This window comes from Chiloscyllium punctatum, chromosome 38 (genome assembly GCF_047496795.1).
Source record: "Chiloscyllium punctatum isolate Juve2018m chromosome 38, sChiPun1.3, whole genome shotgun sequence".
Taxonomy (NCBI): Eukaryota; Metazoa; Chordata; class Chondrichthyes; order Orectolobiformes; family Hemiscylliidae; genus Chiloscyllium; species Chiloscyllium punctatum.
Window position 1 is genome coordinate 50,566,024 of NC_092776.1, and position 25,184 is coordinate 50,591,207.

General features: G+C 42.3%; 1 protein-coding gene across 1 annotated transcript in view; it reads right to left on the reverse strand.

The window, feature by feature from the left end:
• pcdh15b (protocadherin-related 15b) overlaps positions 1-25,184 on the reverse strand; it is a 1,519,471-nt gene that overhangs the window by 12,392 nt on the left and 1,481,895 nt on the right. The window contains exons 39-41 of the mRNA XM_072557866.1: positions 5,217-5,238; positions 5,036-5,074; positions 4,762-4,835 (exon numbers count right to left, since the gene is read on the reverse strand). Of these exons, the coding sequence (XP_072413967.1) occupies positions 4,762-4,835; positions 5,036-5,074; positions 5,217-5,238 (135 nt within the window). The remainder of the gene's footprint in view (positions 1-4,761; positions 4,836-5,035; positions 5,075-5,216; positions 5,239-25,184) is intronic.

Sequence of the window (25,184 nt, forward strand, 5' to 3'; positions counted from 1 at the left end):
GCCCTCTGTGCTGCCTTTTCACTCACTTGGGATATCTCCACCTGCATCAACAGTAATAGCTGTGCCGCTTGCTTTCATCTTGCCAATAGCTGCCTCTCAGTTCGTAATTGGACAGGAAGTGTAAGAACGGGTGGCAGGCTGCCCAACATTTGGGAGAGGATTCTGACTCTGATTGTCTCAACCAGGGTCTTGACTGGTATAGGAGGCTGCCCTTGACTTAGGACTGCTGACAGCCATGGTGATCGTTGTGTCTGCACTACAGAGCAATGTGACATAACGGTAATGTGATCCTTGTGTTGCTGACTGAGGAGACAAAGTACGAAAAGGCAAGACAAGGTAATGCAGTGAAGGGATGCTGTGAACATGCAGGCAGGGTCAAAGTGAGTAAGCACTATGACAGCAAGTGAACAGGCTAGGGATACAACCTGGTCCAGTCTATGATCTGGGTACATGTCCCTGGAAGCCCAGTGTCCTCGCTGTAACATTACAATGATACGGTCAGTACAGCCTGGGTTACAGAACTGAAGTGCAGAAGTGACCTGTAAATGGGTAGGACATGTAGTATGAGTGTTGTTGGAGGCTGGCACATGTCAGATGCCAATGTCCATGGATATGGCACTCGTGTAACATGCCCAGAGATGGAGGTGTCTGATGTCCAACATCGGGCTCATTTAGAGCAATCGGCTAGTTGAATTCACCAGGTTCCCACACTGGTTTCCGTGTTGAGTTTACCGATGTCTAACTTCTTTGGCTAGTATGGTAGAGTAAGAATCGAAATATTAATGACGCAAGTTGCAGTGTTTACCAGGTGCTTAATGTCAATTGGCATTTCATTGCTGCCCAGAATTAATCTTGCCATGATGCTTGTGAAGATGGATCAAGAGGACTTCAACGTTGACATGGACCTCGCCATATTTTTCACCCTATACCACTTTTCACCCTAAATCTCATTATGGCACACATCGCTCAGATCCCCATAAGATTCTGATATGACATTCAACTATTTGATTGTAATATTTTTGGATCTGATAGAGACTATTTAGAATGGTTCCTTTGTTCACAAAATGCTATCACATAAGGCAACCAATTCATCTGTGCTAGCTCACAAGGACAAACTCATACAAGTCTGGAAGCATTGCTAACTGGAAGGTAGTTAAGTTAGAAATTCATTGCAGACAGTTGCACAGAGGCAATATTAGGTATGCTGCCTGTAACGTGCAGTATTAGATATTTAGTTCCACTGCTTTTAATTTAATTAGATGTGAAATGCTGTGAACAACAGGCAACTGAACCAACATCACCCTATTACAGGTCGAGATGAATTTCTATCCCATTGACTTGAATCTATACAAATGCTGTTATGTCTTGTTGGCTTTGAAAAGGGTCTAATACTAAATTCATCTGACCAGTTGACATTAGTCTCAGGCATTGATATTGACTGCAAATTTATTTTCAGAATACAGTTACTGCTGAATTCCTGTCGTCTATTAAACTGCCTTTAATTCTAATATTATTCAAGCTGTTTGATGTATGGTCTCTCAGTGAGCCACATGTAACATTCATTAACTCATGCATAAATTTAGTACAATTAATGTAGAATGAAGGTAAAGGCATATGAAGTAATTGGGTTTCCTTGATTTCAAGGTATTGATTCCAATGTTATTACAACATAATTTTGTTAGCAAAATATACGTATACCTCTATACAGATAGCTTCAGTTTGCTTAGAATGTAAATATCCCTACTGTAATGATTACTATTCCACACATCTCAGGAACTGAAATTTCACCTTGGAACTGAAGGTCTGAGAAAGTCTCTTGAAGGTTGGGACATTACTGTATCATTTGCTGATCTGATGTAATCTTATTTATGAGCAGATAATTGCAAAGCTGGAATAAAATTGCTTCAGTATCTAAATCATTACTGCTAACCTTTGTGCATGATTAGCCCATTAATCCATGTAGCATAATTATTTTTTCACCCTTGTATATTCTGTTTCTTCTCATTATCAACGCAGGTTAGCCATGTTAAAATGAAAGTCAACATAAATGGAACTTATGTGGTAGGTAATATTCACAGTCTGGGCATGGGAGTTGGATTCCCATGGTTATGGTCTGCTGGTATGCAAGAATGGTTATTGAATTCTTCTTGAGCAGCAAACAGTATTCAAAATGCATAATTCAGGTATCAAAAAGTTCAACTTGCCCTCCTTCAGTCACCTTGAAGCAGAGAAGAATTCCACTGCGTGTTGCAATGGGGAAAAATAAATGAAGACAGGTATGTATATGCTTAGCAACAGCAGACACTGCATTTGCTAGCAGCTGTAGATGGTTACTGATCTCAATCCTAATTGTTATCACCCATGTGAATTTACAAAGTGCAGTTACTGAATGTTGACTGAAGGTTTTCAACAATCTGATGCCTTTCTCTTGTTTGAGATAAAGTTGGTAAGGAGGTTCATTTTGGATGTCCACATGATTCAATTTTTGGGCAGATCTTAACATTGATGTCAATTCTACTCAAACGTAACTCATAAATATGTAAGTGGAAGTCCTAAGGCACTTGTATGGCAATTATAGTTATTTTTAATTATTTAGTTCAGGTGTGTTGGTGACACATCTCTGGAGCAGATGGTGCTTGAACCTGGGCCTCTTGGCTCAGAGATAGGGACACTACTACGAGAGACTACAGAATATTTTCTGGATTCAATTTTCACCATCTGCTGTGGAGAGATTCAAACCCCAGAACATTACCCTTGAGATTATGGATGACTAGTCCAGTGACAATACCACTGCACTACCACCCCCTCACCCCTGATTACAATTATGAAACAGTTCTAGATGGGTGTGTGCCTATCATCTATTGCTAGCATAATACCTGCTGTAGGCTGCAAAGCTAAATGTATGTTTCTAATGAATAGATCTTTTTTGTGGGGCTAGGAAGACCTTTAATGCCTGTTCTTAGGCTCAATTCCAAAACACACTGGAACCTCAGCACCATACCCTCTGCTCATGGGCTCCAGCTGCCCTTTTGGATACATGTAGATTGCTGATGGGCCTGAATCCTGCACTCTGCAACACAGAGAAAGACAGAAAATAGAAGCAGCAACAGCAGACCTGACAACCCTTTGAGCCTGCCCTGCTATTCAATGTGAATAGAGTTGATCATCCAACTCCGTATCCTGTTCCCACTTTCTCTCCATACCCTTTCATCCCTTTAGCCCCAAGGAAGCTATCTAACTCCTTCTTGAAAACATTTTGGCCTTAACTGTGCAATCAGTGGAGATGCCAGGTGACATGGCAGATTGCCATCAGAACCACATTCACCTTAGACATCATGAGCTTGAGGACAGACAGACAGGAAAGTGGCTCTTGATACACAAACATATGATTCAGGACTGGAATTAGGTTATTTCACCCTCACAGTCTGACTGGACCTTTAATAAGGCCATTCTGATCTGATTGTAACCTCCAATCCAGATTTCCACCTTCCTCTAAAAACCTTTCATCCCCTTGCTTAACAAGAATCTATCTGCCTCAGCCTGAAAAATATTCAAGGGCTCTGCTTCCAGTGCTGTTTCAGGAAGAGATTTCCAAAGACTTGTGACTCTCTTGAGAGAAAAGATATAGCCTGATCTTTGTTTTAAATGGGATGCCCATGATTTTATTTTTAAACAGTGACCCCCTTGTGTTAGATTTTCCCCTCCTTCCTTATCTGAGAAGACAAGTGGCTGGCCCAGCTCCCATTCTTTGAAGGTCTCATCCCATCATTGAACAGTGCAAAGTCCAAAATCACAACACTGAAAACCTTATCCAGTGATTGCTTTTCCGATGCAGCCCAGACAATGAAAGCGCATCTTCAGAAGAGTGCTCAATGATTGCATGGACAGCACTGTAGTGCAGTTTGATATCCGTCTATGAGTGATGAACTGAAATCATTATCCATGACTTCTGGACATCCACCTTTGTCAGCCACAAGCCAGACCTGGCAATGCTGCTGGAAATAAACCTTTGAGGAGCCTGGGAGCTGTGGCGAATATAAGGGCTGTGGCACCTCACAAGATAATGGGCATCCATTTGCAGAATTTGTTGCCTCTGATGACAATGCACTGGGGCTGGGCCAGCATTTATTGCCAATCCCTAATTTCCCAGAGGGCAGTTAAAGAGTCAACCACATTGCTGTGGGTTTGAAGTCACATGTAGGCCAAACCAGGTAAGTATGACAGATTTCCTTCCCTAAAGAACATTAGCAAACCAGATGAGTTTTTCTGACAATCAACAATGGTTTCATGGTCACCATTAGACCCTTAATTCCAGATTCTCTGTTGAAATCCAATTTCAATATCGGCCATGGTGAGATTTGAACCCAGGTGCCCGGGGTCTCTAGATTAATCATCCAGTGATAATACCACTGGTTCATTGCTTCCCAACTAAACGTGTCTCTGAAAACTGAGTAAGGCAAGCAGTTGTTGCCCAAAGTGCCTGGCCTTCCTTCCAGGTGAGCAGAGAGCTATTTGTGGTTGAAAATCCTTTTTATTTCTCTGGACACTGCCACTAAGTGAAAGCCATAATTGGGAAATTAAGATAAGAAAATGATGGCTTAATTTAAAACAGTTGGTTTTGATTAGTAATGGCTCTGCTTTATATTCATTCTGAATTAGAAGCATCAAATGTTCCTTTCCTAATCTCTCTTGGTAGGGGTTTTGTGAAGACAAACTTGATATGTCGTTAAAAATGTTGAAAGCTTCACTCAGGAGTCTTACCCAGGTTCGTAATTGTAGTAATCCTGTGCATAGTAGTCCTGGCCAGGATCAATTCCTGACTCCATGGAGAGTTCCTGCCATTCAGATAAAACACATAATGAGTATTTGTGCTCATGTGTGACTGATTTAATCTTTTGTTATCACTAACCACAAATGCACATCAAGAGCGAACAAGCGATTGGAAAAGTTGACATTCTGAGTGCAGAGAAATGTACATCTGCAAACTTGTGAGAAGGTTGTGATGAATTATTAACACACAGATAAACTATTGTACCTCAGGTCTAAGCAGCGAGGGCCTCAGTAATTGCTGTTGCTGGAAAACAGTTGTAAGAAAGAAAAGAACAAAGAGGAGGAGGTGGTAAAAAGAGGTAAATAGTGGAAATCTTTGGTCACGTTATAAGCATCAGATATCTGAAGTAGTAGGAACCATCAGCAAAAATATGTGGGATTCTTACCTCCTGTTGTCCATATCCCCTCCTGTAAAGAATTGCATATAAATAACAAATTTTAAAATGCAATCAAAATTTAATTTGAAACCATTAAACAGATAATAATGTTATTAACAGCTATTAATTTATAGCATTAGCATTGCAGTTTAACCTTTAACATCACTAATATAACAATGCAGTATTCGCAATGTAATAGCAATTATCATGTCTTCATTCACGCTAAGAGAATAGTTCAGTGGGTGCATTAACATGCATTTGATATAAGTAGCTCTATCACATTGAAACTGCACAACTAATATGATAACTATCATTCATTATACATTCAAAACAATTAAAAGCTGTATTTATTTTCCAAACATAAAGTTAAATGGTAAATATTTTACCAGGAAAACCTAATTTAAAAGAATATTGACAAAATCTTGATTTGTGTTCTGAGAATCCAATATTACTGTAGTAGAATTATTTAATGTAGTTGACATATGAGAATACCATAGAACATAAAACAGTACAACACTGTGATAGGCCCTTCAGCCCATGATGTTTGCCAAACATGATACCAAGTTAAACTAATCCCTTCTGCCTGCCCCATGGTCCATATCCCTCTATTCCTTGCTTATTCATGTGTGAAGCATCAAATGTTCCATTTCTAACCTCTCTTGGTAGGGTTTTGTGAAGGCAAACTTGATATGTCTTAAAAATGCTGAAAGCTTCACACAGGAGGGCTTACTGAGGTTTATCTCCACATGTAAGTTCTCTTCCAAGCCACACACCATCTTAATTTGTAACTGCATAGCCCTTCCTTGACTGTCACTGGACCAAAATCATTAGAACTGCCTTCCTAACAACACGGAATTGCAGTGATTCAGGAAGGCACCTCATTACTATCTATTCATGGACAATTAAGAGTGGGCAATAAATACCAGCCATCCCAGTAACATTCTCAGTGAATTAAAAAATATATGTACTTTTAATGAAAAACTGCTTTTAGTTGTTTTCATGTATGAGATCCAGTTGTTCTTTTGAACTGCACTCGCTTTGTAGGGACTACAGTCATGACATATAATAAAACATTTTATCCAAGAATCTATTCAAGTGCTGAAAGTAGTCTTAGATGGTCAACCATGACAAATAAATATAAAATAGGTGTGATTTATATCCTTATAGAGTTAAAAATCACACAACTCCAGGTTATAGTCCAACAAGACTGTTTGGAAGTCCAAGCTTTTGGTGCATTGCTCCTTTATCAGGTAGCTAGTGGGGCAGGATCATAGGACACAGAATTTATAGTAAAAAATTAAAGTGTCATACAACTAATGCAACATATTGAACAGTGGTCAAGGACATTCGGCCTTGGATCTTTGGGTGACCGTCCTCCAAGGCAGACTTCGGGATATGCAGAGCAGAGGGTGATAGCCAAGTTTGGTATCCATTAGGGTGGTCTCAACTGGGATCCTGGGTTCATTTCATACTACAGGTGACCCCACTACTCTATATGCACATGATCATACTCATGTCGACCCTGTCTCAGACACACACATACACCCCCCACACTCTCACTCATGCACATACCGTCTCACAGGCATGTGCTCTGTCACACTTGTGCGCGCGCGCGCACACACACATACATACATACACACACACACACACACACACAGACATATTCTATTTTGTTCAAAAAGCACACAATCTGTAGGCAGTTAGTCCATGTGAAATTTTATAAATTCCTACTTTGGAAATAGAACTGGTCTGAACTCATGTTTGGAATACTGACAGCTCTAACCTCACTCCATTAATGCATTGTCTGAGCGGAGATGTCACTTTTTCTTAATAAAACCTTAGGTAATCTCAGGAATGTGACTTGAAAGAAGTTGTGGGATTTTCATATTAATGAATCAAAACTTGCATTCCCATTGGAAGCGATTAAAGACTTAACAGCAATCTAGGTTTGTTCAATATGTCACATCATTTGTATGACACTTTGATCTTTTAGGACAAATTCTGTGTCATATGACCCTGCTCCACTAGCTATCTAATGAAGGAGCACCTCTCCAAAAGCTTGTACTTCTAAATAAACCTGTTGGGCTATAACCTGGTGTTGTGTGATTTTTAACTTTGCCCCCCACCCCAATCCAAAACCTGCTCCTCTACATCATATCTGTATAGATGCACTTGACTTCTGTGGAAAACAAAGCGTCCCACTTTAGAAATGAAATAATCTTAGTTCATTTCTGAGAACAATCTCACATCAGACTGAATATCTTAGCTTGTGAGTGGTGAAAGACGTTAAGTGTAGTGCTATCCACCAAACAAAAGAAACACAACATCTTGGGAAATCATAACTCACAAAAATCTAAGTTACATTCCATAATTAATATAGTTATTCACATTTAAAAGGGAAATCAACGTGAGAGAAGAAAAGTGCAAAGTATTTCAGGAAAAACATTTGCATCCACTGGGGAGAAATGGAAAGGCATGATTGATGATTTATTGTCATGAATAAAGTCACAATCTGCGTAGGCTAAAAATTAGAATTCAGTGCCAGCATATGATGATCAAAAGTAAATTACTTCAATTGTCCTCTGATGTGAAAGTAATGAGGAATTAATATGTAGATTTATCAAGAGGGATAATTTGAGGTTTACAAAAGGCTACTTAATATTATCTTGCATCTGGCATCTCCAAACAGTGATGCACATAATTTGTTTGCAAGGCTAAAGCAGATAATTTTATTATGTTAACCAATGCACAAAGCTTTAAGGATATGTTAATGGTTACATACTGATACTTAATTAGTTAATCAGCTTTTAACCCTTCTACTGCCAAGAGGCAAACAAATGTTTTGTGAGAGTTAGAAAATACAGCTCAAATGATTATCATTAGAATTCAATTCAGAATTAGTGCTTTTAAAAACAATGCACAGTTTTTAATCCTTTGGTAAGATTATTTTTAACTGAAGATTAAGCATTGTGCCCTGGATGTTTCAAAGCTGGGAATGGGATCGCATCACACTTTCACTACAATTTTCAGCAAGTTAGAATGAAATAACAGAATTAAACGAACCAATAAGATATCTGGTGCTTAGTTTTCTTTGTGCCAAACTTTCTATCCTTACCTACTCCCTTCAGAAGAAAAATTGAAAAGGCTTGAAAACTGGAACATTGAAAACACGGAAAATTGGGAAGCAGTGATTTGATGAAGTGGAGATAAAATCTTGATGGAAGAGTGTCAGGAGCAATATTAGACTTAAGTCATAGACACTTACAGTATGGAAACAGATGCTTCAGTCCAACTCGTGCACACCGACCAATTTTCCCAAACTAAATACGATGACTCAGTGGTTAGCATAGCTGCCTCACAGTGCCAGGGACTCAGCTTTGATTCACATTCTCCCCGTGTCTGCGTGGGTTTCCTCCGGGTGCTCCAGTTTCCTTCCACAGTCCAAAGGTGTGCAGGTTAAGTGAATTGGCCATGCTAAAGTGCCCATAGTGTTCAGTGATGTGTGGGTTAGGTGCATTAGTCATGGATAAATATAGAGTAACAGGGTTGGGGAATGGATCTGGGATGGTTACTCTTCGTAGGTTCAGTATGGTGTTGCTGGGCCAAATGGCCTGTTTCCACACTGTAGCGATTCTATAAACTAGTGTTTCACCCATATCTCTCTAAACCTTTCCTATTCATGTACCTGTCCAAATGTCTTTTAATATTGTAAGTGTACCTGCATCCATCACTTCATTTGGCAGTTCATTTCACATACAAACCACCCTGTGTGAAAAGTTGCCCCTCAAGTCCCTTTTAAATCTTTCCCTTCTCACCTTTAAACTCCCCATCCCAGGGAAAAGACCTTTGCTATTGGCCTTATCTATGCCCCTCATGATTTTATAAACCTCGTTAAGGTCACCCCTCAACCCTCAACGCTCCAGTGGAAAAAGTCTAAGCCTATCCAGCCTCTCCCTACAACTCAAACCCTCTAGTCCTAGCAACATCTTGGTAAACTTTTTCTGAACCATCTTCAATTTCATAACAACCTTCCAATGGGGAAGGGTGGTTGGTGTGGTTGGCAGTAGCTGCAGAACTGTACACAGTACTCCATAAGTGTACAACAGTACTCCATAAGTCCTGTACAACTTCAAATGATGTCCCAACCCCTATACTCAATGGTGGGAGCAATTAAGGGAAGTGTGCTAAACACATTCTTCATGACCATGTCAATCTGTGATGCAACTTTCAATGAACTATGTAGTTGAACTCCTCGGTCTCTCTGTTTGACAACACCACCTAGGGCCCTATCATTTACTGTATTTCTCCTGCCTTTGTTTGTTTTACCAACATGCAATATTTCACATTTATACATTAAACTCCATCTCCCACTCCTCAGCTATTGGCCCTATTGATCAAGATTCCTTCATAATCTTAGATAACCTTTCTCATTGTCATCTATATCACCAATTTTGGTGTCATCCACAAAGTTACTAATGAAGCCTCCTAAATTCTCATCCAAATCAATTACATAAATTATAAAAAGGGGACCCTGCACTGATCCCTGTGGAACAGGCCTCCAGTCCAAGAAATAAACGTCCACTACCACCCTTTGTCTCCTATTGTCAAGCCAATTTTGTATCCAATGGGCAAGCTCTTCCTGAATCCTATTTGGTCTAACTTTAGTCATTAGCCCACCATGCAGAACCTTGTCATAGGCTTTACTGAAGTCCAAGTAGGCAATATCTATCATTCTGCCCTTATCAATCTTTTTAGTTATGTTCTCAAAACACTCAATCAAATTTGTGAAACATGATTTCCCACACACAAAGCCATGTGGACTATCCCTCATCAGTTCTTGCCCCACCAAATGCATGTAAATCCAATCTCTCAGAATCCCCTCCAACAATTTACCCACTACTGATGTCAGACTCACCAGTTCATAATTCCCAGTGATCTCTTTATAGACTTCCTTAAATAAAAGCACAATATTAGCCCCCCTGTAGTCCTCTGGCACTTCACCTGTGGCTCTAGATGATACAAATATTATCTAGGGGCCCCACAACATCTTCCCTAACTTCCCACAATATCCTGGATACACTTGATCATGTCCCAGTGATTTATCCACTTTTATGTTTTTGAGACCTCCAGCACCTCCCATTCTGTAATGTGGACTGTTTACAAGACATCAGGACTAATTTCCCCGAGTTCCCTCACCTCTATTTCTTTCTCCACTGTAAAACTGATGCAAAATATTCATTTAGTATCTCTCCCAACTCCTGTTTTTCCACATGCAGATGACCTTGTTGATGTTTAAGGGGCCCTATTCTCTCTTTAGTTGTTCTTTTGCCCTTAATATATTTGTAGAATCTCGTTGGATTATCCTTAACCTTTTCTGCAAAGGCTATCTAATCTCCACTTTTGCCCTCCTGATTTTCATCTTATGAATGCCCCCACACCCCTTACACTCTTCAAGAGATTCACCTGATGGCAGCCGTCTACACCGAACATATGACTTCTTCTTATTCTTGACTAGAGCTTCAATACCTTTTATTCGTCAATTTTTCCCAACTCTTACCAGTCTCACACTTCACTTAAACAGGAACATGATGCCTCTGAACTCTCGTTATCTTACTTTTGAAAGCCTCCAACTTGCCAGTCATCCCTTTCCCTGTCAACAGTCCACTTAATCAACTTTTGAAAGTTCCTGTCTCATACCGTTAAAATTTCCCTTACTCCAATTAAGTATTTTAACTTTTATTCAAGGACTATACTTTTCCATTACTATTTTAAAACTAACAGACTTGTGTTCGTTGGCCCAAATGTGCGTCCCCATTAACACTTCAGTCACTTGCCCTGACTTATTTCCCAAGAGAAGATCAAATTGCCCTCCATCTCTAGTAGGTGTATTGCAAATTGATAAATAAAATTTTCTTGAACGTATTTAACAAATTCCTCACCATCCAAATTCTTAAAACTATGGCAGTCCCGTAGTTTGGAAAGTTAGCACTGGTTAGCACTGGTTAGCACTGCTGCCTCACAGCGCCAGAGACCCGGGTTCATTTCCCGCCTCAGGCGACTGACTGTGTGGAGTTTGCACGTTCTCCCAGTGTCTGCGTGGGTTTCCTCCGGGTGCTCCAGTTTCCTCCCACAGTCCAAAAGATGTGCAGGTTAGGTGAATTGGCCTTGCTAAATTGCCCGTAGTGTTAGGTAAGGGGTAGATGTAGATGTAGGGTTATGGGTAGGTTACGCTTCGGCGGGGCGGTGTGGACTTGTTGGGCCGAAGGGCCTGTTTCCACACTGTAAGTAATCTAATCTAATCTAATCTAATCTAAAAATCCCCTACTATTATTATCCAATTCTATTGACTCTGTCTACGCTTCTCACTGTCTCGGGAAAGCAGCCAACATAATCAAAGACCCCAGAGAAAGTGAGGTCTGCAGACCTTTCTCATTCTGTTATACTCTCTTCCATTGGGCAGAAGACACAAAAGTTTGAAAACATGTAACAACGGATTTAAGAACAGCTTCTTCCCCACTGTTATGAATTGACCTCTCATATTAGATATAAACTTTCTCTACACCTTCTCTGTAGCTGTAATGCTACATTCTGTGTTCTGTTCTATTACACTGATGTACCTAAGGTATGATTTGTCTGGTTAGCACACAATGTAATACTTTTCCCCTGTATCTCAACATATGTGACAATGATAAATAATAAATCAATTAAGTCAAAAACATCTCCCCCTACCTCCCACGCTTGCTTCCGTTCATATCCTTTTGAGGGCATCTAACCTCCGGAACATTGAGCTGCCAATTCTCTCCCTCCTTCAGCCATGTTTCTGTAATAGGTACCTACCATTGTTTTGAAGCTGGGAAAGGATAGGTTTGCATTGAAAGAGGTGCAAACAGTCTAGATTTGATAATTCAGATACTAGGAGGGGGAGGAGGATTTAGATGACGTCCTTGGAACTTAGAAATGCAGCCATGTTAAAAACTATCCTGACAATAATGGGGAAGGTCAGACTTTCAAGATAATCAGATAATATGAGAATGTGCATCAGCTTCAATAACTTTTGATGCAATGGTAGTTTTCTCTTGTATAAGATTCACAGAAGAAGTAGAAAATAAATGAAACTGCTAGAAGTGGTAAAGGAGGAGCTATAGTTGGGGAGTTAGAAATGCTGCCAAAATGTCGATTCAAAAATGGATTTTAGGAAGCTTTTAAAATAAATAGAAAAATTAAGAAGTCTAATAAACATAAGGATGAGGAGGAAGGTGCAATTGGCGTTGTTTCTAGGGATGAATCAATGGGAGGCAGATGCACAACAGGCCACTGTGCATGAAGTATAAATTATGGGAGGGTTTATGATGTTGGAGAATATTACAGAGGTAAGGTAGGGAGAGACAATGAAGACATTTGAAGAGGATGAAAATTGAATATATTGACAGAGTGACAGCAGCAAAAATATCATGGTGAATGGAGGGCCAACAGAGATGGGTTTGAATGTTAGAAAATTAGAAAAGAGTATTTTCCGCAGAGTTTAGGAGAAGGATACTGTCACTGTGAATGTACACTTGCACTGTTAACATGCTCATACTTCTACCCTTTCCTTATGTCACATTCTTTCTTTTCTTTCCTTTAGAATCTGCCCAATCTCCAACATCAAAGGGTGGCCCCACAAGACACATTTTCCACCACCTCTGGGGGAAATAGCCACGCATCCCTCAGAGGATGCACAAGCAAGGCTGCCTCCTATACCTTCCACCAACCCAGTTACTGATACCTCAGGATGTATTTTAGCTGGATTAGAGTTGGGAGCAACTGCGTTTGACCACACCACTGCTTATCTCTGCAGTGGGGTAAGGATTAAAAAAGTCCCATGTCACTGGCACTTGGTAGATTACCAGGGGTGCTCTCCTGCGATTGGCAATTAACAGCTTCATTTAAATACTTAAGAAGACACAAGAGCAGTGGGCAGGTCTGTTAGAGGCACTGGGTAAGCTCACAAGAATGTAAGAGGTACCATGCTGTCTCTGGCATGTTTGGCTGCCTCCATGGATAGGTTACCTGCTGCCATAGACAGCCAGGTTTAGCACTTTCAGGATCTACCGGATCAATGCACAGACTTGTGCTCTGTGATTCAGCTACTCGTGCTCCACAGTGCAGGACTATAAACTCACTTAAGGTGCCCCTTCCTTACAAGAAGACAAAGCAATGCCAGTGGGCACACAACTGGAGGAGATACCACACTCAGGCCCCCTCAGAAGAGTCCACTCATGACACTCCAGAGGAGGTGAAAGTGGGTAAAGCAGATGTTAGAGATTAGAGTGATGCTGGAAAAGCACAGCAGGTCAGGCAGCATCTGAGGAGCAGGAAAATTGACGTTTCGGGCAAAAAGCCCTTCATCAATCCTTTCCTCATGGACGGCTTTTGCTTGAAATGTTGATTTTCTTGCCTCGGATGCTGCCTGACCTGCTGTGTTTTTCCGGCATTACTCTAACCTTGACACTCCAGAGGAGGCCAGGATCTCCACCTCCACTCTGCCTGTCACCCTTAGCCCTTTGGGAGTTTAAGCCTTGGGAGGGGGGTGCACCTGCATCTGGGCAGGACTCACTCAGCACACTTGGACTCTGTAGCTGCAAACACCCCAAGTAAAACTCCAAGGGCCAACAGGCTCCACAATAGGGCAAACCCCATCATACCTGCCCACCATGGGATTGCATCAAGAGATAGTGGTATAGAAAGGAAGCAGATGACCCTAATTGTAAAAGTGTTCTTAAAAGTTGTAAATATATGTTCACTCTTCATTATTAGCCATATGGGCAAATGTCATACTTGCAGCAATGACAAGAATTAACATACAGAGCCGTCCTTTGTACAGCAGAATGTTTTATGGTCTAAGTGTCTGATTGCCAGATGACTGCCGACAAGTGTGACAACCTTCTTGGCTTTGTGTCTGCACTAAACAGCAAAGTCAGAAGGATTGTGAGCCTTTAGGCTTGTGGGGGGTGGCAGCAAGGCATGACAGAGATGCTGTGAGCATCTCAGGGGGCACAACATGAGTGAGTCAGGAGAGACGGAGTCAGATGCCCTGAGTTGCCCTGTCCAAACCACGATTTGGGTACCTGCCCCTGTGCCGAGTGTATGATGAAAGTTGCTCGTGCGCTTCCAAGTGCAAAATTGAAGTGCAGAATACCGCATGAATGTGAATTGGAGATTGCCACGATGATTCAGTGAGGCCAGAACATGTCTAATGTCAATACCCATGAATGGGGGCTGCAAACCTACAGAGCAATCTGATATATCGGGGACTGTTGCCCAAGATGGAAGGCTGGAGGAGCCAGGCAGTGAGTTAATATTGGAGGTAAAAACAATAACTGCAGATGCTGCATACCAATTTCTGGATTAGTGGTGCTGGAAGAGCACAGCAGTTCAGGCAGCATCCAACGAGCAGCGAAATCAACGTTTTGGGCAAGACCCTTCATCAGGAATAAAGGCAGTGAGCCTGAAGCATGGAGAGATAAGCTAGAGGAGGGTGGGGGTGGGGAGAGAGTAGCATAGAGTACAATGGGTGAGTGGGGGAGGAGATGAAGGTGATAGGTCAGGGAGGAGAGAGTGGAGTGGATAGGTGGAAAAGGAGATAGGCAGGTAGGACAAGACCGGACAAGTCAAGGGGACAGGGCTGAACCTGAAGTTTGAAACTAGGATGAGGTGGGGAAAGGGGAAATGAGGAAGCTGTTGAAGTCCACATTGATGCCCTGGGGTTGAAGTGTTCTGAGGCAGAAGATGAGGCGTTCTTCCTCCAGGCGTCTGGTGGTGAGGGAGCGGCGGTGAAGGAGGCCCAGGACCTCCATGTCCTCGGCAGAATGGGAGGGGGAGTTGAAATGTTGGGCCACGGGGCGGTTTGGTTGATTGGTGCGGGTGTCTCGGAGATGTTCCCCAAAGCGCTCTGCTAGGAGGCGCCCAGTCTCCCCAATGTAGAGGAGACCACATCAGGAGCAACGGATACATAAATGATATTAGTGGATGTGCAGGTAAAACTTTGATGGATGTGGAAGGCTCCTTTAGGAGCTTGGATAGAGGTGAGGGAGGAAGTGTGGGCACAGGTACATTAACCGCCTCAACCTGTCGACCCCCCTCCCCCACTCCAACCTCTCACCCTCACAACGCGCAGCCCTCCAATCCCTCTGCTCCAATCCCAACCTCACCATTAAGCTAGCGGATAAAGGGGGCGCAGTGGTAGTCTGGCGCACTGACCTCTATACCGCTGAAGCCAAACACCAACTCGAGGACACCTCTTCCTACTGCCCCCTCAACCATGACCCCACCCCCATCACCAAACCATCATCTCCCAGACCATACAGAACCTCATCACCTTAGGAGATCTCCCACCCACAGCTTCCAACCTCATAGTCCGGGAAACCCGCACTGCCTGGTTCTACCTCCTTCCCAAGATCCACAAGCCTGACCACCCTGGCCGACCCATTGTCTCAGCATGCTCCTGCCCCACTGAACTCATCTCTACCTATTTTGACACTGTCCTATGCCCCCTAGTCCAGAAACTCCCCACATGCGTTCGAGACACCTCCCACGCCCTCCACCTCCTCCAAGACTTCCGTTTCCCCGGCCCCCAACGCCTCATCTTCACCATGAATATCCAATCCCCCTACACCTCCATCCGCCATGACCAGGGCCTCCAAGCCCTCCATTTTTTCCTCTCCAGACGTCCCCAACAGTACCCTTCCACTGACACTCTTATTCGTTTGGCCAAATTGGTCCTCACCCTTAACAATTTCTCCTTTGAATCCTCCCACTTCCTCCAGACCAAAGGGGTAGCCATGGGCTCACGTATGGGCCCCAGCTATGCCTGTCTCTTTGTTGGCTATGTAGAACAGTTGATCTTCCGTAATTACACCGGCACCACTCCCCACCTCTTCCTCCACTACATTGATGACTGTATTGGCGCCACCTCGTGCTCCCGTGAGGAGGTTAAGCAATTCATCAACTTCACCAGCACATTCCACCCTGACCTTAAATTTACCTGGACCATCTCTGACACCTCCCTCCCCTTCCTGGACCTCTCCATCTCCATTAGTGATGACCGACTTGACACTGACATTTTTACAAACCCACCGACTCCCACAGCTACCTGGATTACACCTCTTCCCACCCTATCTCTTGCAAAAATGTCATCCTGTATTCCCAATTTCTCCGCCTTCGCCGGATCTGCTCCCAGGAAGACCAGTTCTACCATAGAACACACCAGATGGCCTCCTTCTTTAGAGACCGCAATTTCCCTTCCCATGTGGTTAAAGATGCCCTCCAATGCATCTTGTCCACATCCCGCACCTCCGCCCTCAGACCCCACCCCTCCAACCGTAACAAGGACAGAACGCCCCGGTGCTCACCTTCCACCCTACAAACCTTCGCATAAACCAAATCATCTGCCGATATTTCCGCCACCTCCAAAAAGACCCGACCACCAGGGATATATTTCTCTCCCCACCCCTTTCCGCCTTCCGCAAAGACCGTTCCCTCCGTCACTACCTGGTCAGGTCCACACCCCCCTACGACCCACCCTCCCATTCTGGCACTTTCCCCTGCCTCCGCAGGAACTGTAAAACCTGTGCCCACACCTCCTCCTTCACCTCTGGCCAAGGCCTTAAAGGAGCCTTCCACATCCATCAAAGTTTTACCTGCACATCCACTAATATCATTTATTGTATCCGTTACTCCAGATGTGGTCTCCTCTACGTTGGGGAGACTGGACGCCTCCTAGCAGAGCGCTTTAGGGAACATCTCCGAGACACCCGCACCAATCAATCAAACCGCCCCGTGGCCCAACATTTCAACTCCCCCTCCCACTCTGCCGAGGACATGGAGGTCCTGGGCCTCCTTTACCGCCGCTCCCTCACCACCAGACGCCTGGAGGAAGAACGCCTCATCTTCCGCCTCGGAACACTTCAACCCCAGGGCATCAATGTGGACTTCAACAGCTTCCTCATTTCCCCTTCCCCCACCGCATCCTAGTTTCAAACTTCAGGTTCAGCCCTGTCCCCTTGACTTGTCCGGACTTGTCCTACCTGCCTATCTCCTTTTCCACCTATCCACTCCACCCTCCCCTCCCTGACCTATCACCTTCAACTCCTCCCCCACTCACCCATTGTACTCTATGCTATTCTCTCCCCACCCCCACCCTCCTCTAGCTTATCTCTCCACGCTTCAGGCTTACTGCCTTTATTCCCGATGAAGGGCTCTTGCCCGAAACGTTGATTTCGCTGCTTGTTGGATGCTACCTGAACTGCTGTGCTCTTCCAGCACCACTAATCCAGAAGTGAGTTAATATTGCCAGGTAACTGCTCTGACTTTCATGTCAGGAATTATCAGAGTGTAGATTCTATCCAGTTAAAAATCAAACAACACCAGCTTATAGTCCAACCTCGTGTTGTGTGACTTTTAACTTTGTCCACCCCAGTCCAACACCAGTACCTCCACATCAAAGGTTCTATCCAGCAGTAGAGATAATAGGTAAGTGCATACAAATGAGGAGAGACTAGTTAATCATGAGATACTAGTACATGCAAATGATTGCAAATAGGCCCATTGCTACTCACATGTGAGATTCTGATGTCACTATTCAACACTTAGTTGGAAAATCAAACTTGTTGCGCTCAATGTCCTCATTGCTGATCTCATCCTATTTTCCCAAATTTCTTGCCGATGCCCATGTCATTCAGGGGATGGAAATGTTCTACCAAGGATGTTACTGTGAATGGAGGGTTTGCTTTATAAAGAGAGGTTGGATAGTCTGGGACTACTTTTAAGGAGCATAGGTTGAGGGGTGACCTTATCATGAGAGGCATAGATATGGTGAATTCTGGATTAGTGGTGCTGGAAGAGCACAGCAGTTCAGGCAGCATCCAAGTAGCTTCGAAATCGACGTTTCGGGCAAAAGCCCTTCATCATGATTCCTGATGAAGGGCTTTTGCCCGAAACGTCGATTTCGAAGCTACTTGGATGCTGCCTGAACTGCTGTGCTCTTCCAGCACCACTAATCCAGAATCTGGTTTCCAGCATCTGCAGTCATTGATTTTACCTCATAGATAAGGTGAAAGGCAGGTGTCTTTTCCCAAGGCTGGGGAAGTTATAAACTAGGGGAGTATATTTTTAACATTAGAGAAGAAAGATCTTAAAAAAAAGACATGGGGAAAATTACTTTACACAGTGTGGTTTGTATGTGGAATAAACTTCAAGAGGAAGTGGTGCATATGGGAACAGTTATGGTGTTTAAAAGACATTTAGAAAAGTACATGAAGAAGAAATGTTTGGACCAAGCGCAGGCAAGTGGGACTATTTTAGTTTGGAATAATGGTTGGATGGACTCGTTGGATCAAAGGATGTATGACTCCATAACTAAGGAAATAGAGTTTGTATTGCAAGGATTGAAGTACAGAGATGAAAGTCATGAAAGTCAGAGCAGTTACCTGGCAATATTAACTCACTGCTTGGCTCCTCCAGCCTTCCATCTTGGGCAACAGTCCCCGATATATCAGATTGTTCTGTAAGTTTGCAGCCCCCATTCAAGGGTATTGACATCAGACATGTTCTGGCCTCACTGAATCATCGTGGCAATCTCCAATTCACATTCATGCGGTATTCTGCACTTCAATTTTGCACTTGGAAGCGCACGAGCAACTAACAGTTTTTGAGGAAAGAGCAAGAACTTGCATTTATATCTTAGTTTTCCACATCATCATGATGCCCTAAGCTGCTTTTCAGTGTATTCATTATAGTGACTGTTATTATTAGCCACACTGTTTATTGCGAAGTCCTACATGTAGCAAAGGAAATGATGAATTCATTTCACTGGATCAAAATGTAAACTCTGTTTTCTCCTCACAGATGCTGCCAGACCTGCTGTGAGTTCCTGTAGCGATCTCTGTTCAGCTTCATGGAAACTCCCTGTTTTTATGGAATTCCAAAATACACCTTTTACATCCAATTAAGACAAACAAACAGAAGCTTAGTTTGACACAAAAGCAAAAATACCACTGATGCTGCAAATTCGAAAGGCAAACAGAAAATGTTGGAAATATCAGCAGATCAGGGAGCATTTGTGGAGAGAAATAAAACAAAGGCCAATCTTCCAAGGAATGGGAATCACCATCAGATTGCCGCTCTTATTTGATGGACCTCCACATTTCTAGCTAAATCCTAGCCTCGTCAGAATTATGGAGTAATCTTCCATCAGGGAGTTTCTGTGTAGCACAGGATTGTGTGTATAAGACTAGCCTCTTCCACGTTTTGAAGCATGACCTGTTGTGTTCAGCCATTTTAATTTTGTAGCTCATTAAACAAAGCTTTGGGACATTTAAGCAGCTTTTCAATGTATTAATGAGTGAGTGAGAGTGTGACTGAAGTGAATAGGTAAAATAGGTAGGATGACAGGGTGTGTAGGGGGTAAAAGGGGATGGCACAGAGGTAGCTTCAGTATGTTGGCTAGATGGTGAGGTCAGGAGTCAGCAGAGTCAGAAGTTTGAGGTTGTCAGAGGGTTAAGTATCGGGGTTGGAAAGTCAGTGGGAATCTGGGATGGGGTTGGAGGGGGAAAGATAGGGTGATCATTGCATAGCTACCGAGGAGTCAAATATTGTTTTAATCTGTCTTATATTTCCTGGGATACAAGGCAGTTAAGTAAATCGATCTCTCCCAAGTCTCCAACTCCTCTATGTTAGAAACAACCGCTCATGATTCCAGTAAGCTGGGGTATTGCTCTTCATAAAGGTAAACTTTCCAGGCAATTCCTGCAGAGTCAGATGGTTAGGATTGCCTAAGGGCTCTTTCAGTTTATGACCATGTGGGGACCCAAAGAGCTGGGTCAAAGTTTAAAGTCAGTGAGTTTTCATGATCAATCAATTCTGATGGAAGGTCAATGATTTGAAATGCTAACTTTGAGCTGCATTTTCTTGGAGTCATGGTGAGGTAGGGTCATAGAATCATAGAGATGTACAGCATGGAAACAGACCCTTTGGTCGAACTTGTCCATGCCGACCAGATATCCCAACCCACTCTAGTCCCACCTGCCAGCACCCGGCCCATATCCCTCCAAACCCTTCCTATTCATATACCCATCCAAATGCCTTTTAAATGTTGCAATTGTACCAGCCTCCACAACTTCCTCTGGCAGCTCATTCCATACATATACCACCCTCTGCGCGAAAAAGTTGCCCCTTAGGTCTCTTTTATATCTTTCCCCTCTCACCCTAAACCTATCCCCTCTGGTCTGGGATTCCCCCACCCCAGGGAAAAGACTTTGTCTATTTATCTTAACCATACCCTTCACGGTTTTGTAAACCTCTAAGGTCACCCCTTCGCCTCTGATGCTCCAGGGAAAACAGCCCCAGCCTGTTCAGCCTCTCCCTTTAGCTCAAATCCTCCAACCCTGGCACCATCCCAGTAAATCTTTTCTGAACCCTTTCAAGTTTCACAACATCTTTCCGATAGGAAGGAGACCAGAATTGTACGCAGTATTCCAACAGTGGTCTAACCAATGTCCTGTACAGCTGAAATATGACTTCCTAACTCCTGTACTCAGTACTCTGACCAATAAAGGAAAGCATACCAAACACCTTCTTCACTATCCTATCTACCTGTGACTCTACTTTCAAGGAGCTATGAACCAGCACTCCAAGGTCTCTTTGTTCAGCAACACTCCCTAGGACCTTTACCATTAAGTGTATAAGTCCTGTTAAGATTTGCTTTCCCAAAATGCAGCACCTCACATTTATCTGAATTAAATTCCATCTGCTACTTCTCAACCCATTGGCCCAGCTGATCAAGATCCTGTTGTAATCTGAGGTAACCTTCTTCACTGTCTACTTCACCACCAATTTTGGTGTAATCTGCAAACTTACTGACTACCCTTGTTATGCTCGCATCCAAATAATTTATATAAATGATAAAAAGTAGAGGATCCAGAACCGATCCTTGTGGCACTCCACTGGTCACAGGTCTCCAGATCTGAAAAACAACCCTCCACCACCACCCTCTGTCTTCTACCTTTGAGCCAGTTCTGTATCCAAATGGCTAGTTCTCCCTTTATTCCATGAGACCTAACCTTGCTGACCAGTATACTATGGGGAACCTTGTCGAACGCTTTACTGAAGTCCATATAGATCACATCTATCACTCTGCCCTCAGCAATCCTCTGTTACTTCTTCAAAAAACTCAATCAAGTTTGTGAGGCATGATTTCCCATGCACAAAGCCATGGTGACTATCCTTAATCAGTCCTTGCCTTTCCAAATACATGTACATCCTGTCCCTCAGGATTCCCTCCAACAATTTGCCCACCACCAACGTCAGGCTCACTGGTCTATAGTTCCCTGGCTTGTCCTTACCACCTTCTTAAACAGTGGCACCACATTAGCCAACGTCCAGTCTTCCAGCACCTCACCTGTGACTCTCGATGACACAAAAATCTCAGCAAAAGGCCCCGTAATCACTTCCCTAGCTTCCCACAAGGCTTTCCAACCACACTCTGCATCCAGAAGTCTTGACCAATTTCGAACAGTTCTTACTTTCATTCGAGCTTCCGAGAAATGAGTGTGGGACAAGGTTCCCTCACATGAGAAACTCAAACTTACAAGTGCCATTTGAGGACAGCATTTTCACTGGAGAAAGTGAATAACTGACAGTGTGGAAGTTACGAATCTTTAGACAGATTTTAAATGCTGTCTTAGCGCAAAAATATGTTTCTAGACATGTCAAATTATTTAAATGGTCAAACTATTTATATTTTTTTAAAAACTGCCTACCGAAGTCTGAGAGTTGAAAAAAACATTTGTTCTCGTAATGTCAAAAGCTGTTTGTTGACATAATTCTGCGTGCATCATGCTCACATATAACACCTAGATGCATAGTTCCATAAGCACACACCTCACTCTGTGACCTTATAACAGTATCGTCTCAAGTGCTCTCTCACATCCAGTACCATTAGAAGACCTGTATACGCATTTTCAGTAATGTTAAATTGGGTTGAGTAATCAAATTAGAGAGAAGAGCTAATCTAAATTGCTAACAGCTTGTTTTTCCCAATCATAAAATAATATATATCTGTGCAAGTTTGTGTTAGAACAAATATATAATATTAATGGATTTTTAAATTAAGCTTAAAAAATGACTAAATTTTAGAAAGTGAAACTAAAATTGAAGCTGAATAGATTTTGCTACTTCATAGCACTCCAAGTACTCAGTTGTTGTGAAAATGTGGTACATCACCTTCCAGAATTGAGAAGGGTAACTCCCAATAAAACAACGACAAGGTAAATATATTTTTGACAGAAATGAAGCACTGATGTGCTTTGTAACTAGCACAGACATATTCAATAATCATATCATTATTCAATGACAATACATAGTTCATGCTGAAATTAGTAAATTGTGTGTTTTGTTTCATTAGTTATCGTGAAGAAAATTATAAAAATGGACTGTTATACCATTGTATTCCATTGTCTGTAGCCCAGTTGCTTATAATGTTTTCAGTTCATATATCGCAGTTTTAAAGCAGACCACAATATTACAAAGCTTTTTAGGTGGCAGAGTTGGATTTTCTTTAAAAATCATGCACTAGGGGAGTCTTATCAGATTTCTCATGCCACTAGGACGGAATGAAACTTTTAATGGGAGGCTGGAGGTTTGAGGGTGCCAGCAACTCACCCATACCTCCCATTAACGTCCGAATAAATTCAGACAGAATCAAATCTTCAATGCTAATAAAGGGAAGAGCAAAGAAAGGACCTGGGGCATGTTTTTCAACAGCTGATGGGAACACAGTGGACTCATTATTCATTAACTGCTGATGAAAAGGCGTGTATATCAGTGAATAGTCAAATTGGTGCAATTGTGCATGTGCCCTGAAGTTACCTTTACTAAAGCAGAGCAGCTTGAATGCCTGAGGAGTGAGCACTTGGGTTCTTGCACTGACTGTGAACCAGCTGGCTCTCTGCCTGCTTCTTGCTAATAGTAAGCCCTGTCATAGCTGACATTTGCCTTTTCATAATTGCACTCTCTCTCAAGCTCCCACCTCTAGCCCAATCATGGCACCAGTAATCGAAATTAAAAACAAAAAGTGCTAGAGAAACTCAGCAGGTCAGGGCAGCATCAATGGAGAGAGAAACAGAGCAAATATTTCAAGTCTAATATGACTTTTCTTCAGAACACCAGCACTGAATGCTAAACTCACCCCCTGGATCAAATAGGACCTTTGGTCTTAAAAATTATGTAATGTTAGCAATAATGACATGATATTGTGTCTGGAACCAGAAGTGACTGGGACGTCAAATTCCTGACTACAAATTTAAAATAAGACTCAGGAAACATGTACTACTGATTAATTGATCCTCTACAACTAAAATAACACATTTTTATTTTTATTTACAAGGATATTTACAAAGTATCTCTTTTTCTGTTCCTTTTTGTATTTTTAACATTTCATTTCCTAATATTTAACTGGGACGACTTAATGATCTGTAAGTTGAAAGGACATAACTTTTTTGTGCTGTCCAACTTTGGATGTGAAACTCACATAAGCTGTTGCTGTTAACAACTTGGGTAGCATTTCTGATAAGGGATCAGAGACATTAATACGATATTTTAAAAAATTCAATAAACACATATTTGATAGAAATCATTTCAATATGCAAAAACTGAAGCTATTAACAACAACAAGAAATAAAGGTTAAAAAGGGAAATTGTGCATTAGTTGGAGGTCTTAATGTCAAGATTGCCAGCAAGACAGCTAAGAGTGAGATGAGGAAAAACATCTTCACTCAAAGAGTCATTAAGGTTTGGAACCTGTAGGCTGGGAGAGTGGTGAAGGCAGATTCTATAAGAGGTTTCAAAACAGTCCTAGATATATATATACTTGAAAGTGACTAAGTTAGACGGCTACAGGGAGAAGGCTGGAGAATGGGACTAGCTGTGTAGCTCTTTTGGGAGCTGGTACAGACACAATGGGTTGAATAGCCTCTTCCTGTACTGTAAAATTATATGATCCTAAATATGTTGTCTGCTGTGACCTATTTAAAAATACCTTTGAAATGTTTGGATCCAACAATTACTTTGGAGATGAAGGACAAAAGTTCTGAAAATTGCTAAAAGAGTGGATTTAAGTTTTGGAAGAACTGTAACATGTAAGTTATTTCAGTGCAAAAACAGGAACAGTGGAATTTGAAATTTCTATAGACATGATGGGGAAATGGAATGTATGCAGGAATGTAATTTTCCTGACTGGGGGTATTAAATGGAGGATCCAGAGCATGTAGAGATTAAAACATCCCACTTCCCTCCAAATTTATCACTTCTAGGATTTCATACAATTCCTAGAAAGTGGAAGCAGGCCATTTGGCCTATCAAGTTCACACCAACCCTCTGAAGAGCATCCCACCCTGACCTACCCCCCTATCCCTGTAACCCTACATTTCCCTTCGTCAATCCACCTAGCCTGCTCATTCTTGGACACTATGGGCAATTTAGCATGGCCAATCCACCTAACCTGCACATCTTTGGACTGTGGGAGGAAACCGGAGCATCTAGAGGAAACTCACGCAAACACGGAGAAAAAGTTTAAACTCCACACAGATAGTCACCCAAGAGTGGAATAGAATCCAGGTCCCTGACACTATGAGACAGCAGTGCTAATTACTGAGCCACCATGCCAATCAGTTTCCAGAGTTTAACTTTTTCAAAAAAATGTGTGCTGAATTCCCCATGTGGGTCCTGGCACTGAGATCTTGGCATTATGGTGGTAGGCAGTGTTGCATTTCATCAGGCTTCAAGAGGTTACAACTACATCTGAATGTAGTGGTATCAGTTAAACATGATGTTGTATATCTGGGTGGGGTTAAAAAAAAGCTTGCTGTCTTCACATCACCTGAAAATGCTTTATATTTTGAAGATCGTTTACAAAGACCAAACAAAAAATTTTAGCAAGTGACA